At 40.4% G+C, this 16,964-nt stretch overlaps 1 protein-coding gene across 1 annotated transcript in view; it reads right to left on the bottom strand.

Moving 5' to 3' along the window:
- SEC16B (SEC16 homolog B, endoplasmic reticulum export factor) overlaps positions 1–13,342 on the bottom strand; it is a 120,406-nt gene extending 107,064 nt beyond the window's left edge. Inside the window, exons 1-3 of the mRNA XM_063428250.1 lie at positions 13,114–13,342; positions 6,346–6,651; positions 3,191–3,276 (exon numbers count right to left, since the gene is read on the bottom strand). Coding sequence (XP_063284320.1) covers positions 3,191–3,276; positions 6,346–6,638 — 379 coding nt within the window. The 5' untranslated portion in view covers positions 6,639–6,651; positions 13,114–13,342. The remainder of the gene's footprint in view (positions 1–3,190; positions 3,277–6,345; positions 6,652–13,113) is intronic.
- Between the last annotated feature and the right edge of the window lie 3,622 nt (positions 13,343–16,964).

Genomic DNA, 16,964 nt, shown 5'->3' on the forward strand with positions numbered 1-16,964 from the left:
TGTATTTCTACGAGGTCTGTCCGGAAAAAGTCCACCTATTGTTAATATAAGGAAAACGTTTTGCACGACATGGCAGCCAAGTAAAGTGGACTGGAATGCGCATGTGTGAACAATGACGACTTCACTGTACTAGTCTGAAGGGACAGTAGACGCCATTGAGTGAGCATGTACACTGTGGCCGTCGCATTCAAAATGACTGAGCGAATAGAGCAATGAATCTGCATCAGATTTTGCGTTAAGCTTGAACATTCCTCCACGGAAACTATTATGATGATTCAGAAGGCTTCAGGGACGATGCAATGAGTGCAGCGCAAATAAAAGTTTGGCGCAAATGCTTCAAAGATATTCGAAAATTTGTTGATAGATTTGGTGCCCTCCGACTCTGACTTTCACAAAACTACAATCAATTTTGAAAAGGAAGAGAATTCAGATGGTCAATGAGACCCAGGTATAGACGATGAAGCAGCTGATGGCGATTCCAACAAAGGATTTTGCTGAGTATTTTGAACATTGGTAGAGACACTGGGAGAACTGCGTGAGGTCCCAAGGTACCTACTTTGAAGAGGTCTAAAGCGTCATTGTCCTATGTACAATGTTTCTTGTATCTTCTTCAATAAATGTCTCTATTTTTTATATTACATGGCTGGTAACCTTCCAGACACACCTCGTATGTATAATATTTTTTAGACCTCAAAAACAGATTGATTAAACAAAGGGATTGATCAACAGGCTATGAAAAATGATCAACATAATATTAAAGATCCGGCCAAGTAGCAGTTCCTTTTTAAACATTATAGAACAGAATAAAAACTAGAAGAGTTTTCTCCCAGGAACTCTTTTAACCTATCAATATTTACAGATAACAGCTACTCCCCCATAGATCTGTCAACATCATGCAAAACCAAAGCTTAGTGCTCTGTCTGCATCCGTGAGGGTTCTGTTAATAAACAAGGCAAACATAGATTCCGTTAAGCCACTTGTAAATGACCTTGTAACATTTCTATGGTAAACAATTTAGCTGAATGGTTTTTAAATTTGCATTTAATGTATTTTGATGATAAGACTTTTCAGAAGCCTGTGCAAACTGTTTACTGTTGTTTGTTTTTTTTTTTACTGTAATTTTTTTTAAAACAAATAAGCAGAGTATGATGTTTCATTCAATAGAATTATGTTACAATCACAAATGATGTCATTAAATTGGGGTGTTAAAGCTGGGAATCAGGGTTATCTAATAAACAATGGGGTTGAGTAAAGGAATGCACATTTCAGATCAAAAATAGATAAACTAGGAAAATGACTATTGAGATATTTTAGCACAAAATTTCCAATTCCCCAATTAAATTTCCACAAGAATGAAACCATACTGAGTTGTGATTAACTGGATTGCATGAGTTAGACCAAAAGAACAGAGTAGAAGTAAATTCTATTTTGCCCTAAATATTGCAATTAATTTATCAACATGCTGTACTTATCTCCTGCGTCCGTAGCAGACATAAAAAGTGTTTCCACTTGAGCGGCGTTAAATGGACAGATGTTTACAGATATAGGCCACTTTCCTGGCAGATTACCACTTTACAGCTAATCAGGCTGTTCGCCTGGTCAATCAGTAAGCACGCACATTCTAGCCAATCAGAATCTGCCGTTAGTGACAATCATCCTCGCTCACTGCTTTTGCATTCAGTCTCTTCTAAAAATTGCATAAAGAAATAAAAATATAGAAAAAAAATGGTACTTGCAGCCTGCTTACTGTGAAACTCATTACATTATGGGCTTGTGGGACTTTTTATGTTTTCTTTTGCAGTTACAAGTGAGCAGTCAATCGATACGAGGGGATTTTAAACAGGTAACACAACATATTGCCCTCTTGCCAAATATCCTTCTTTTCTAAGGTAAATACCTTTTCTTATTTTACGTGTTCCAAGAGTAGCACAAAAATAAGAGTAAACTGTATTTAAATAGTAATAAATGTGCATATTATTCAATGGTAAGAACACAACATATTGTGCAGTACTGAAGAATAGATAACATAAATATAAAGACTATTATATCATAAGTATACACTGACCATTATCATAAAGCAGACATAACCCAAATAAAAAATGGTCAAAATGTTTGCTACATTTCATAACAAAATGTGTCTCTTCCACCTCTGCAGACTTTAAATCTACATTTTTAATGGCGTTTTATTCCATTCCAAAACAAAGTTAGCTAGCAAATCTATGATTAGCAAATTAGGGAAATCCTCTATTGCTACAAAATTAACAACCAACACCATTATTAAATTATTGGATACAGCTATCAAACGTCTTTCTAATAATTAGGGATGAATACATAACCGTATTTGACATCTTAAATCTGTCTAGGTGGGGTTCGTCCCAAGCAGACATGTCTATGTGTATATAGTATGAGAAGAGGAGCTGTGTTCTTACGGATCACCTCAAAGGATGTTCACCCTCTTCTTATCATTAGATATACAGGAGGGGTTAAGCCAATTAAAATTACTTTAACGGCTAAAATATTTACAACATTTAGCTTTTACTTCATCCTGGGGCTATAATCAGATTACTTTTGCAATCTTCTGGGGGTATTCTGGACCTTTTTTGTATTTTGACTAGAATCTCTCCTTAATTTGGTATTCTAATGGAGTCTCATACAATGTCAATTCCTGCTCCTCCCCCTCACATTTCACAAATTACAAACATTTCAAGTGAATTTCAAATTTAAGGAAAAAATTGATAAATTGGAAACACAATAGACATATTTTGGAATTCCTTTTGAATTCCTGGCAGTTCTCACTTTGGTAAATAACCCTGTAAAAATGTTAACAGACTCCTCTCAACATTTACAATGGCAACCAAAGACGCTCAGATAGTCACCTGGTGTTTTCCCATTAAAACGTTCTGACAACTGATGAAACTGTTGAGACTTTGGGGGGGTAGGGCTGGTTTGTGATTTAATCAATAGTATAATATTTTATCCTGAAAACACTGTAAAATCATTATTGATTTTGTTATTTTACCACATTTGCAACCTCATCCGAAAATTAGTAAAACTAAGGTTTATGAATAATCACATAAATTGTTAAAATAATTAAATGAATCCATTTATGATTCAACCACTGATCTTTAGTGAACGGAGCCCTCAAAGTAAAGCTTAATAAGATATATTTCACGATAGTCTGTTGCCGTACCTTGTTCTCCAGCAGGTGGGTGTTCATAGGCATAGCTTTCTCTGGGAGCAGGTTCATAGAATCCATATCTCTCATAATATCCCTGGCTGCAAAAGATATCAATAAATCAGGCAAATGCAAGAGCTGTAGCAGAGGGTGACAAATGCTAATGTTCAAACTATTTAACTACATGGTTCTATGATGGCAAAGATGAATAGCATTAAGGAGGTTATAATCACATACTATAAGTAAGAAATCTATGGATGAGATCTCTAGTGGACAATCTGTGAGCTGTCAATCTATTTGTCAAATGTAGGTCCATTTTTCCAGGCTGAATTTAATTTTGTCCTACATGTTATTACTCAGTTGCCTATGCAATACAAGTAAATAGTTAGAATATGGATAGAAAGATATTTTTTTAGATTAGTGTAACAATGTATTGTTTGTGAATCAAAGCCTAATAGTGAATGCCCAGATCTCATAGTTAAAAGAGCTTGACTGACTTAAAACAGTAGGGTATTAGGTTATGGGTCTTCAAGGCAAATCCCAGCCCTGATAGTTATGGCTTTGAGGAGACTAAAATAATCTATTATATGATCTGTACTAATGTTGTATATACCTGGTAAGGTAAAGAGAAGGTCAAATTGGCCATCCAGTAATTTATTGGTGTAAGAGTATGCTTGTCAGATCCAATATATGATGTGTCTTAAAAGGTATTTCAGGTTGTAATGATATAGCTTGGATAAATTCAGTTCACACAATTGTTTTAGCTTTTGCAGTTTGATACATGAGCATTTTAGTTTTATTTAATTTTTGCAGGTAGGACTTGAAATGTGTAAAGGAGTCTGGAAAAGACAACGGATTTGTCTCCATTAACCAAGTGAACAATTTGGGCCATTTTTGATAGTCCAAGTCTAGAAGGATGAGCACATTAATAGAGGATTCTAATAAAGAATCGAAAGGTGTTTGGGATGGAAAATAACTGGCATGAAATCCATTGCCCACTCGAATTGGAGGCTTGGTAAATCTATAAACTTTGTGATATTTATTAAGAAGCACCGTATGTCAAATTGAACTATAATGATCCTAACTAGAATATAGAAAGTGGTATGGTCAATAATGAAAAGTAACAGCCCATCTGCAACTGTAGGAAATTGCAGAGGAAAAAATTACTTTGGTATGGTAGGGGTTAGCAGTCCACTTTAGCACTTTTAAACGTCACAGTAAATGTACAATCAAACATTTAACCCCTTAAGGACACATGACATGTGTGACATGTCATGATTTCCTTTTATTCCAGAAGTTTGGTCCTTAAGAGGTTAAAGTCCTGTTAGATGAGAGAAGATATGCCAATAACATACGTGGCTGGCAATACAATAAAACTTGCTGGTGATGGTGATGGGTATTAACCTGTTTATTTCTTAAGATATTATTAAGTATAGACTTAAACAATCACACAATCACAGGTATTCAGACTGGTTTGGTGTGTGCAGAAAGTTTCGGGTGTCACTAGTGTGTTTAAACATTGCTATTTTATTTTATGATTTTGATACATCTATACTCAAGCAATGATATTTGTAAGGGAAAACCCTAAGCATCACATAAACCATTGCTTGATGCATAGGTTAAAAGAAGACCTCTGTCACTGTTTGCCTGAAAACAGTTGCTATATAACTACAGAAATAATAAACTGCAAAAATTGGGAAGAAATAATACTGCTTCCTCTCCCTCTGACATGAAAGAAGAAAGTTTTACTTCATTTGCTTGTCCAGCTTTTGGACATGTTTTGCACAGGTGGGAGCACTGGGAGCACATTGTGCTTGTCCTAACCTCCTCTCATTCCTTGGTGGCAATTATGTGCAGTCGTGCAGTCAACAGTACGAGGAATGCTGCACACAACCCAGTTTGTACTCATTAAACTAGTATTAGATACAGTATGGGGGTATCATCTATTTCAAAGTTCCACTCATCCAATGTGATGAAAAGGACTACTGACTGGGGCTGAAATACACATCCTATAAAACTATGCTGGACAACATTTAATGGGATAAATTCAGACATCACTGAGCAGAATCAGAAGATCCTGATGGGTGAAGCCTCTTCCTGGTCTGGTCTCCTCAGGCAGCTATACATGCTTTAAAAATAACTATCTTTTGTAGATTTCCTTTTATATTTATTTATTTCACATTTTTAACGGGAGACACTTACAACCGGAAATGTCCCTTTAAGGCCTCTCCTTCAAACAGCCTTTGATGGGTAAACTTGTCCACTCCACTATAAGTTAAAAGGTTAATTAAATTCAGAAGCATGACAAAATCAATACGAATGAGAAGCTTTGGCACTGCAGCTTATTGAATTCAGGTGATAATTCTCGGTTACCATAGCTAAAACAAATGCAGTATGTCGTTACTGTAGCCTTCTGACAATTGGATTCCTGCTGACAAACACCATCCCTTCCTTTCTGTTTATATTTGCAATCCTTCATAAAATAAGTTTGCAATTTTGTTAAGGCAGTGCAAAATAAAACGACAGCTATATCATTCCTAGAGAAATTCACTGCTTTAATTTGTATAAGAATATCAGTAAAATAGACGGCAAACCTTCAGTTGCCGCAGGAACCCCTCTGGCATAGAAAGGACTAAATGTATTAAATGAGTATTATGTACTGTTGAGAGAAAAGAGATGGCTGCATAAATAAGATTATTTTTATCTCTCTTGCTCTTCTTTTCAGAATAACTTATGTGATGCATCTAAAATTGATTTGTAGGCAAGATTGTAAATTCTTTTTGGGTTGTCTTTAACATTTATCTGATGTGTTTACCCTGCACAAAAATCTGGTTATTAACCTGACAATGTTGTTTGAATGGGTTGTCATTTATCGGGACATAGTTATGAGTTTGAAATGATCTATACATCAGATCTATATGGAATATTATTTGAATTTGAATGTTTGTATTCATGTCACATAATAGAGACATCCTTTAAATGGTGGATGGGGGACACAAATCATTGTAAAATAACATCTAACTCTGACAGGTTCTACAATGTAAATAAATATATTACCACAATATTGGTTCTCACTTAGACAATGGAAGGAATACAAATATACGACCACAGAAGACCGAACCTAGACAATGTATAAAATACACATAAATGACCACAGAAGAAGACCTCACCTAGACTGTGGCCGGTAAGCAAATTTATCATCTCTGCTGTAAATCTCTGTCCTTGATGCTGGGCGACCCCAATCTCTGGGTCTCTGTGTGTTAGCTGGATGGTGGGAATAGTAATCATTCCAGGGATCTGGAGGCTGGTGACCACCTCTTGGGTGAGAATTTTGGAAATAACCATAGCTACTGTTCATGTAAGGATAAGGTGCTCGCTGAGGATATACTCCTCTCCATGGGTGCATCTCTGAAGTTGGTCTGCCTCGTGGTTGGTTGAACCATGGATTGGAAGCATGGTCCATACCGAAATGTTACCTAGCAGAGATTCCATTAAGAAATATCGTTAGCAAATAGAAATGTCATTACTCAATCTACTGCAATCATCAAGTTTGTAAATGCTCATAATAATTACAGTCAATTTTGAAAATTGAAAACATGTACTTTTATTTTAATGAATAACTCTTTCTTCTGTTTTCTCCATTAAATCTGTGTCCTATGTTGTTCATAGAGTCACCAGTACTTTGTTTTGTAATACTTAATGCTCATAATAATTAGACAGTGTAAAGGTTTAATTTTGTTCAAAAGTAAAACATAGTAATTAACAAATTACCATTTTAAACATTAAAAATCAAATGATATACATTCAAACATTAAAGGAACACTATAGGTTCAGGAACACAAACATGTATGCTTGACCCTATAGTGTTAAAAACACCATCTAGCCCCCCTGATTCCGTCTTGCCCCCCTATATATAGTAAAATCTTACTTTTATTCCAGTCTGCTGCTGCTGGATCTGCCCCGACCTGCCTGCTTGGCTGACATAATCTGCAGTGGGGATCTGAGCCAATCACAATGCTTCCCCATAGGAAAACATTGGATTGGCTTAGATTGTTAAGGAGGCAGATCAGAAACATAGCCAGCACAAGCCAAACACAGTAGTGGCACATCATCATCTTCTGATAGAGATGCATTGAATCAATGCATCTCTATGAGGAAAGTTCAGTGTCTCCATGCAGAGGGTGGAGACACTGAATGCCAGTGCTGCACACTCAGGAAGCACCTCTAGTAGCCATCTGAGGAGTGGACATTTGAGTTGTATCTAGGTTAGCCATTTTCCCTCCCCGGTGTCATGTGACTCGTTAGTGTTACAAGGTCTCAGGTGTGAATGGGGAGCAGGTGTGTTAAATTTGGTGTTATCGCTCTCAAACTCGCTCATACTGGTCACTGGAAGTTCAACATAGCACCTCATGACAAATAACTCTCTGAGGAGCTGAAAAAAAGAACTGTTGCTCTACATAAAGATTTTAAATGTAGAAAATAATCCAGGCACTCCAACGAATTCCAAAGCAAAGGCAATTTTATTAGAACCAGGAACCAAACAGCAACGTTTCGACCCCTTAGGGCCTTTATCAAGCTTGTCAAAACGTTGCCGTTTGGTTCCTGGTTCTAATAAAATTGCCTTTGCTTTGGAATTCGTTGGAGTGCCTGGATTATTTTCTATATTTAAAATGTTACATTTGGTCCATTTTGGTACTGGGACTTGTCCATTTGAGCACCCTGGATTCCATAACGAAGGGTTGAGTGCGCTTCCACTATCTATATATGGCTCTACATAAAGATGGCCTAGGCTATAAGAAGATTGCCAAGACCCTGAAACTGAGCTGCAGCACGGTGAGCAAGACCATACAGTGGTTTTCAGAACAGGCCTCGCAATGGTTGACCAAAGAAGTTGAGTGCAAGTGCTCAGCATCATATCCAGAGGTTGTCTTTGGGAAATAGACCTATGAGTGCTGCCAGCATTGCTGCAGAGGTTTAAGGGGTGGGGGCCAGCCTGTCAGTGCTAAGATCATACGCTGCACACTGCATCACTGTGTCTTGCCTACAGTATGGCAAGTGTCATGGTGGGAGTGTCATGGTATGGGCCTGCATGAGTGCTGCCGGCACTGGGGAGCTACAGTTCATTAAGGGAACCATGAATGCCAACATATACTGTGACATACTGAAGCAGAGCATGATCCCCTCCCTTCGGAGACTGGGCCGCAGGGCAGTATTCCAACATGATAACGTCCCCAAACACACCTTCAAGATGACCACTGCCTTGCTAAAGAAGCTGAATGTAAAGGTGATGGACTGGCCAAGCATGTCTCCAGACCTAAACCTACTGAGCATCTGTGGGGCATCCTCAAACAGAAGGTGGGGGAACGCAAGGTCTCTAAAATCCACCAGCTCCGTGATGTCGCCATTGAGGAGTGGAAGAGGACTCCAGTGGCAACCTGTGAAGCTCTGGTGAACTCCATGTCCATGAGGGTTAAGGCAGTGCTGGAAAATAATGGTGGCCACACAAAATATTGGCACTTTGGGCGCAATTTGGACATTTCCACTTAGGGGTGTACTCACTTTTGTTGCCAATGGTTTAGACATGAATGCCTGTGTTGAGTTATTTTGAGGGGACAGCAAATTTACACTGTTATACAGACTGTACACTTACTACTTTACATTGTAGCAGAGTGTAATTTCTTCAGTGTTGTCACAATGAAAGATATAATAAAATATTTACAAATATGTGAGGGGTGTACTCACTTTTGTGAGATACTGTATAGCAATAAACTTTTTTTAAACAGTTTTTGTAAACATTAAAGGGATACTGCAGTGCCAGCAGGGCCGGATTAAGAGCACAGTGGGCCTGGTGCTGACAATTATGATGGGCCTAATTACGGAATCTTAACGACCAAAAACACTAAAACAGTCATACCTCCCAAGCGTCATGTACCTGATGGAGATGGTGCTGGAGGGAAACTCATAGGATGCAGCTATAAGAAAAGACATACTCTATGCTAATCTCTCTCTAACTTATGCTTTCATCTTTCAAGTAAATCCATAACCCCTAACAGCAGTGTCCAGTGAAGCAGGAAGTCAATGGGCGGGGTAAAAGGGTGGGCCACTGGTGCGAATCACGTGACCAGACCTGCCAAAAGGGGAGAACATGCCCAAAAAGGGGGCATGCCTGTCCAAAGAATTTGAAGGACAGCCTGGCATGAATGCATGTCAGGCTGCCCGCCAATCATGCAGGCATACTACGCAGGCAGCACCCTGAGCTTGACATAAATGCGTCTAAAGATGCGCTCACTCCATGCTTTCTAAGGACTGTCCCCTAGCACTCGCTGGTCCACTTGTCTCCTTACTTTCTTACTAGCAGGCAGAAATTCCTGGTATATAGTCTGAGACAGAGAAAAGGTGTATGTAGTAAGTGTAGAAGAAAGGGGACATGCCACAGTGTTAGAGAGACCAATGTCTGGATTACCTAAACTAATTTTATTGTCAGCCAGTCCGCACAAGTTTTGTTCCCATACATCCCTCTTAAGCTTCCAAACTTAAAGGGACACTATAGTCACCAGAACAACTACAGCTTATTGTATTTGTTCTGGTAAGTAGAATCATTCCATTCAGGCCTTTTGCAGTAAACACTGTCTTTTCAGAGAAAATAACTCCACTGGCCGCTCCTTAGATGGCTGCTAGAGGTGCTTCCTGGGGCAGTACTGCCTATTGTGCAGCACTGCTATTCAGTGTCTCCACCCTCTGCATGCAGACACTGAACTTTCCTCATAGAGATGCATTGATTCAATTTATCTTTATGAGGAGATGCTGATTGGCCTGGGCTATGTTGGACTTGTGATGGCTCTGCCCCTGATCTGCCTAGTTGACAGTCTCAGCCAATCCTATGGGCAAGTATTGTAATTTGCTCAGACCACCACTTCTGATGATGTTAGCAGACAGTCAGTTCAGAGGCAGAGCCAGCAGCTGCAGACTTGAATACAAGTTATATTTTACTATACTTAGGGAGGCAAGAAGGGGCCAGGGTGGTGGTTTTAACATAATAGGGTCAGAAATACATGATTGTGTTCCTGACCCTATAGTGCTCCTTTAAGCAAGACTATGTGAAGAGTAGTTAGGGTTCCCACCTTTCTTGGGAAAAAATACCAGCCTTAATCATTTGTATAATCACAAGGAGTGACATCAGAGAAAATTCTGTGAAATCACCAACAAACTACTCACAGTTTGGTTCTGCTGTATAGATGGATTGCTCCCAATGTCTCCCAGTGTCACAGTCTCGCAAGTCACCCTCAGTGTCTCAGTGTCACCCTCAGTGTCTCAGTGTCCCTATGTATCACAGTATCAGTGTCCCCATGTCGCCCAGTCCCCTAGTCTCCCAGTGTCTCAGTGTCCCCATGTTGCCCAGTGTCCCAATGTCTCAGTGTGTCCCCATGTCACTAGGATACTGGGGACACAGTGAGACCCGGGGACACTGAGAGACATGGGGACACTGAGAGACCCGGGAACACACAGACATGGGGACACTGGGAGACATGGGAACACTGAGACATTTAGGGAAACTGGGAGAAATGGGGACACTGAGACACTAGAGACACAGACAATGAGAGACATGGGGACACTGAAACATTTGGGGACACTAAGACACTAGGGACACAGAGACATGGGAACACATACACTGGGAGACTAGGGGACACTGGGAGACTAGGGGACACTGGCTGGGAGACAGACACTTGGGGACACTGGAAGACATGGGGACAGTTGTGGACATAGACATGGGGACACTGGGACATATGGGGACACTGGGAGACATGGGGACACAGACACTGGGAGACTTGGGGACACTGAGACACTAGGGACACTGGCTGGGGGACATGGGAACACTGGGAGAAATGGGGACATAGTGTCTCCGTGTCCCAATGTCTCAGTGTCTCCCAATGTCCCTATGTCTCACAGTGTCCCCATGTCTCACAGTGTCCCCATGTGTCTCAGCGTCCCCATGTGTCTCAGCGTCCCCATGTGTCTCAGCGTCCCCATGTTTTCCAGTGTCCCCAAGTGTCTCAGAGTTCCCAGGTCTCCCAGTGTCTGTGTCCCAATGTGTCCTAGTGTCTCAGTGTCCCCTAGTGTCTCAGTGTCCCCTAGTGTCTCAGTGTCCCCATGTGTCCCTGCTGCCCTTCCCCCCCCCATCCCTCACTTACTGTAGAGCTGCTGTCTGGACTCTGTGCCGTGTTGCTGCTCCGCCATGAATCAGTGAGTAGTAGAGAGAGGCAAGGATATGCTGTAACTTCCTATCCCTGCCTCTCTCCACACACAGTGACCCCTACTGGCCAGTGCTGGTATTGCAGAGTTATCTCCATTTATTCTGAGAAAAATACCTGCATTTGTATTGCCGGTATTACTGCAATACCGGCACGGACAGGCACACTCAAATACCGGCTGTGCCAGTAAAATACCAGTCAGGTGGCAAACCTAAGAGTAGTGTGTAAAAAAAAAAAAAAAACATTTTTTTTTTTTTTTTAAATGGGCCTATTCCATGGGCCTGGGCCTGGAGCTACAGCTCCATCAGCCCCTATGTTAATACGGCCCTGAGTGCCAGGAATACAAAGCTGTATTCCTGACACTACCGATCCCTCTGCCTCCCCCTCCATTGCGCCCTCCCTCGTTTAAATAAAGGGTTAACAACCCTTTATTTACTTACCTGATACCAGCACCTATGTCCCTCTACGCTGGGTCGAAGCTCCGCTCCCTCCTCTGCCCCGAGACGAGCGGGGCCCAATGCAAATGCGCGGCAATGGCCGCGCGCATGCATTAGACCTTCCCTTAGAAAAAGCATTATTCAATGCTATCCTATTGGGTTTCCGGCGACGCTGGAGGTCCACGTGCATAGCGTGAGGATGTGCAGCATCATTTAAAACACTTTTCGTGTTCTAAGAAGCTGAAAGCACCATCTAGCAGCTTTCTGAGAGACAGCAGCTAGAGGTGGGATTAGCCCTGTAATCCAATGAGCTGAAGTGGTGTGGGTGCCTGGAGTGTCCCTTTAATAAGCAAAATAGTATATACGTTTTGATTTTTAAAACTAACAAACATACTAACATATTTAGTTTTTTAAACATTTATAAATTTGTTGACATATGTGTTTTAATTTTTAAACATGGATTCTGCTTCAAACACTGACATACAAAAATCTTTTCCACAGAAATGGGCCAAATATGACATAATCAGTTACAACCCTGACACTAATTTTCTGGGCTTTATTCACGAAATTCTGAGTTGTAGACATATATAATCCAAACGTTTAGGCTGTTAGATAAACTGAGATTTTAGCTGAGCTGGAAAAAAAGTTTCAAAAAAACTGTCAGCCTACATTTTGCAAATTGTCTAATAGCTCACTACAAGTCAGAGTTTAGCGAGTAACTGTCAAAATCTCTGTATAATCTGTGTCATAATATTTGCAAAAACTATTGTTACTCTATCAAACAATGCCTCCCATATATGTAGTTTGAATTACAAGATTACTGTAACTAAGAATGTTAAAGTTACATTTACAATCTTCTCTAAAGAGTGCGATTTAAAAAAAAATGGTAAAACCAACGATGGTAAATAGAAAAATTATAATTAGGAAAAATAATTAAACAATTTGAATAATAATGTGAATAATAATAAACTGATGGTCAACATAGAGCCTTGTGGAATATCTACACGTTTAATAGCATAATGACTAGAAAATTCACATTCCCATGTTCCCTGACAGTACTTAGAAAGTACAGTTTTTTTTAAGCAAATTATCTTAAAGCTGAACTCACTAAAAAAACCTAAAATACACGCCATCTCAGCATCTCAGTTGCTATAGCTATAGCACCATAGGATCTAGGCACGTGCACTAATTATTGTTGGAGACATTAAATTATACTAAGAATAAAGAATTAATAATGATGGACAGACCTTACCTTTGTCAGTCAGACAGAATCTGTCAGCAGGCCCCTACCAAAGTCCGTCTGCCACATAAACAGGCCACAATCACACAAACAGTAATGCTTCATGCCGTAGATCTAAACTATTGCAGACAAACTCAGATAGCACTGGGTCAAAGTACATAAACATGATGTTCTGGTTCTACGTAACAGCATGTGCTGAGTCACAGTTAGTGACAGGGGCAGGTAAAGAGTTATGGTATAAGTGATACCAGTTAATACACATCTGCCTGCATTGCTGGGAACTAACTTGCTGGGTCAAAGCGAGCACAGTATACAGCTCCAGTGCATGTACATAATGTATTCATGTACATTTTATAAAGCTATTAATATTAAAGGTAACAATAGTCACCAACACAGCTTAAAGGCTTTTTCAGAGAAAGGTCAGTGTTTACATTGCCACCTAGGGACATTTACAGTGGCAGTCACTCAGAGAGCTACTGTTGGTGCTTCCTGGGTCAGTTTTGCACAAGGTGAGGCACTGACGTTCAGCATCTCCACACTCTGCATGGAGATGCTGAACGCTACTCATTCAATGCATCTCTATGAGGAGTTGCTGACTGGCGCAGCGCTGCATTTTTTCTATAGAAAAACATTTGATGATCTCAGCCACCGGGGTGGAGCGGGGCAGGGCTGGCCACAAGAAAGTGGCGCAGGTGCAACGATGGAAAAAAAGGTGAGCAAAATCTTCCTTTTAAGGTGAAGACCTAAATAGTGATTTTATATTCCTGACACTATTAATATTATTATCTTCTTGACAAACATAAAGTACTACACACAGATACACACATAAAAATAATAGTACAGTACAGTATATATAGTATAACTAGGTTATGTGAACATATACTGTACATTGTACTGTACATTGTATGGTTACATCCACTACACACACAAACACCACATCCACTACACACACTACACACAGACACTTCATCCACTACACAGACTACATGCACTACACACAGATACTGCATCCACTACACACACTACATGCAACCACTACACTTTGCACAATACACTTTACATAGACACTGCACACACTACGCTGCATCGACTAAACAGACACTGCACACACTACCCTGCTTCAACTACACAAACACAGACAATGCACCCACTACACAGACACTGCACCCACTACACAGACACTGCACCCACTACACAAACACCGACACAGCACCCACTACATGACATGTACTACAAAGAAACGGCATGCACTACACACACACACACACACTGTATCCACTATACGCATGCATACAGTGCATTCACTATACACACTACATACAATACACACACTGCATCTCCTGGATGTGCGTGAGGTTTGGCGGAGTGGGGGGCAGCATTACATCCTTCGACCCAGCCAGCACAATGTCTTTGGCCGGCCCTGAACACTAACATATTCATCCTTGCTGTACTCCTTGCACAGATAACATCAAATGGACACATAACAGTCACCCACATGTGGGGTCAACAGATAATGGGAACACGTCATATCAGCACATATTGAAGTTTACTTAAGGACTATATAACAATGTGGATATTTATCACCAAGACATGAAACAGAGAGAAGTACCTCCACTGGGCCCAGGTGTTTACTCTACATTCAGCTTAACGGAAACAAGATAGGATAGATCAGGGGGTGCTCAAAAAGTAGAACTACAACTACCAGGATGCTGTGCATGCCTTTAGAATTGCGTCAGCATGACAAAGGACCACGGAAGCTGTAGTTTTAAAAAATCAGCTTTTTGGGCACCCCTGGGATAAATTCTTAGGCATAGGGCATATGGAATACGAATGAGTAATCAATACAGTATATCACACTACTAATGAGCAGGGCTTTGGCAAGTTTTCTCATTACTCAACACAACAGTACTCAACACAGGCTGATGTGTCATAAACTTGATAAACTCCGCTTGGTACAGTGTGTTACATTTTGATTCAGTAATCTGTGAATGTGCTAAACCAGTGCTTGTTAAAGGGACACTATAGTCACCCAGACCACTTCAGCTCAATTAAATGGTCTGGGTGCCAGGTCCCTCAGGTTTTAACCCTTCACACGTAAAGATAGCAGTTTCAGCAGGGTTAATCCAACCTCTAGTGGCTGTCTTCCTGACCGCCGCTAGAGGCGCATCTGCGACCTTCATGAGGTCTAAGTGGGACCAATTTGATTTTATTTCTTTTTTTATTGGTGCTTTCTGTGTGTAACTTACAGATGGGTAGCACTGAAACACTGACTGGAGGTATCCAAAATATTCAGTCTTGTTTGTTTTAATCATGTACATCTGTATGCCAAGAGAATACCTGTGGAGACATAATCATGTTGTCTCCACAGTTCCTCTCTCAGTATACAATTATCTGGGAACAGACAGAATTAGTGGCAACTACAGTCTGCTGCCTGTAGTTGAAACTCCCACAAATCTTCAGCAGGCTGGCACAAGTATGCCCATTTCAGCACATACAGTTGTAATCAGAATTATTCAACCCCCTTTCAAAATCAGGTTTATTGTCAAGATTGACTTTCAGTTGTTTGCAATGAACAAATAAAACAAAAACAATTGGAATAGCTCAAAACAATGAATGTTTCAAGTGATTTCCCCAAATTCAACTGAAAATGCAACTTATAATGACTTCTCCAGTCTCAAAATTATTCAAGCCCCTGAATAGAATGCCTTATAACAGCACACATATGCAAAAACAAATGTTGCTTCAAGCTTCCCTAATGAAAATAATCAAGGGCTTCATTAGTTGCACCAGATGTGCTTGAGCTGGAACACTTGAAATACCTGAACTGGCTAGGGGTTTGTTGAGTGACACATTTGACTGCATGTTAGAAATAAGCCTAGGTCAAAAAGAATGGTCCACAAAGTTAGGAGAAGAGATCATCGCCCTTCACAAACAAGGAACAGGATCCAAAAAGATAGCAAATGCACTGAATGTTCCTAGAGACACTGTTGGAAGCATAGTTCACAAGCTCAAAGTTGAAGGAACAGTGGTTACACCACCTAGATGGGGCAGAAAAATGGAAGCTATCAATGGTTGCAACCAGATTTCTGAGAAGGCAGATTGTGAAAAACCCTTGAGTGACTGCAAAAGACCTGCAGCATAATATTGAGGTTTCACTGTGCACAGTAAGGCACGTACTAAACACAGAAGGTTTCCATGACAGTACTCCAAGACGTAAACCACTACTGACCCAAAAGCACAAAAAAACGTAGCTCAAAATCATATAAAGTTTTGAGATTCTATTCTGTGAAGTGACAAAGCAAAACAACCAAAACTGGAACTTTTCGGACTAATGGATCAGCAGTATGTCTGGGGGAAGAAAAATGAAGCATACACTGAAAATAACACTCTGCTTACAGTTAAGCATGGTGGTGGCTCAGTGATGTTCTGGGACTGCTTTGCATCCTCTGGCACTGGAAACCTGCAGCCTGTTGAAAGTAAGATGGATTCATTGAAGTATCAGGAAATCTGTCCTGCCGTCTGTGAGGAAGCTGAAGCTTGGGCACATTGGACCTTCCATCAAGACAATGATCCTAAGCATACCTCAAATTTCACCAGAGTTTGGGTGCAGAAAAAGTCCTGGAAAATTCTAGTGGCCATCATAGTCACCAGACTTGGACCCCATGGAAAATCTCTGGTGGGATTTGAAGAAGGCAGTTGCAGCACGGAAACCCAAGCATATTACTGAAATGGAGGCTAAGATTCCTAAGGAACGTTGCCAGAAGCTGGTGTCTGGCTATGCATCTCATTTACAGAAGGTCATAACAGCAGAAGGGTGTTCTACTAAGTACTAAATATGCTTGCCATGAAGGTGTTGAATAATT

The sequence above is a fragment of the Pelobates fuscus genome, chromosome 7 (assembly GCF_036172605.1).
Source record: "Pelobates fuscus isolate aPelFus1 chromosome 7, aPelFus1.pri, whole genome shotgun sequence".
In the NCBI taxonomy this organism is placed as follows: domain Eukaryota; kingdom Metazoa; phylum Chordata; class Amphibia; order Anura; family Pelobatidae; genus Pelobates; species Pelobates fuscus.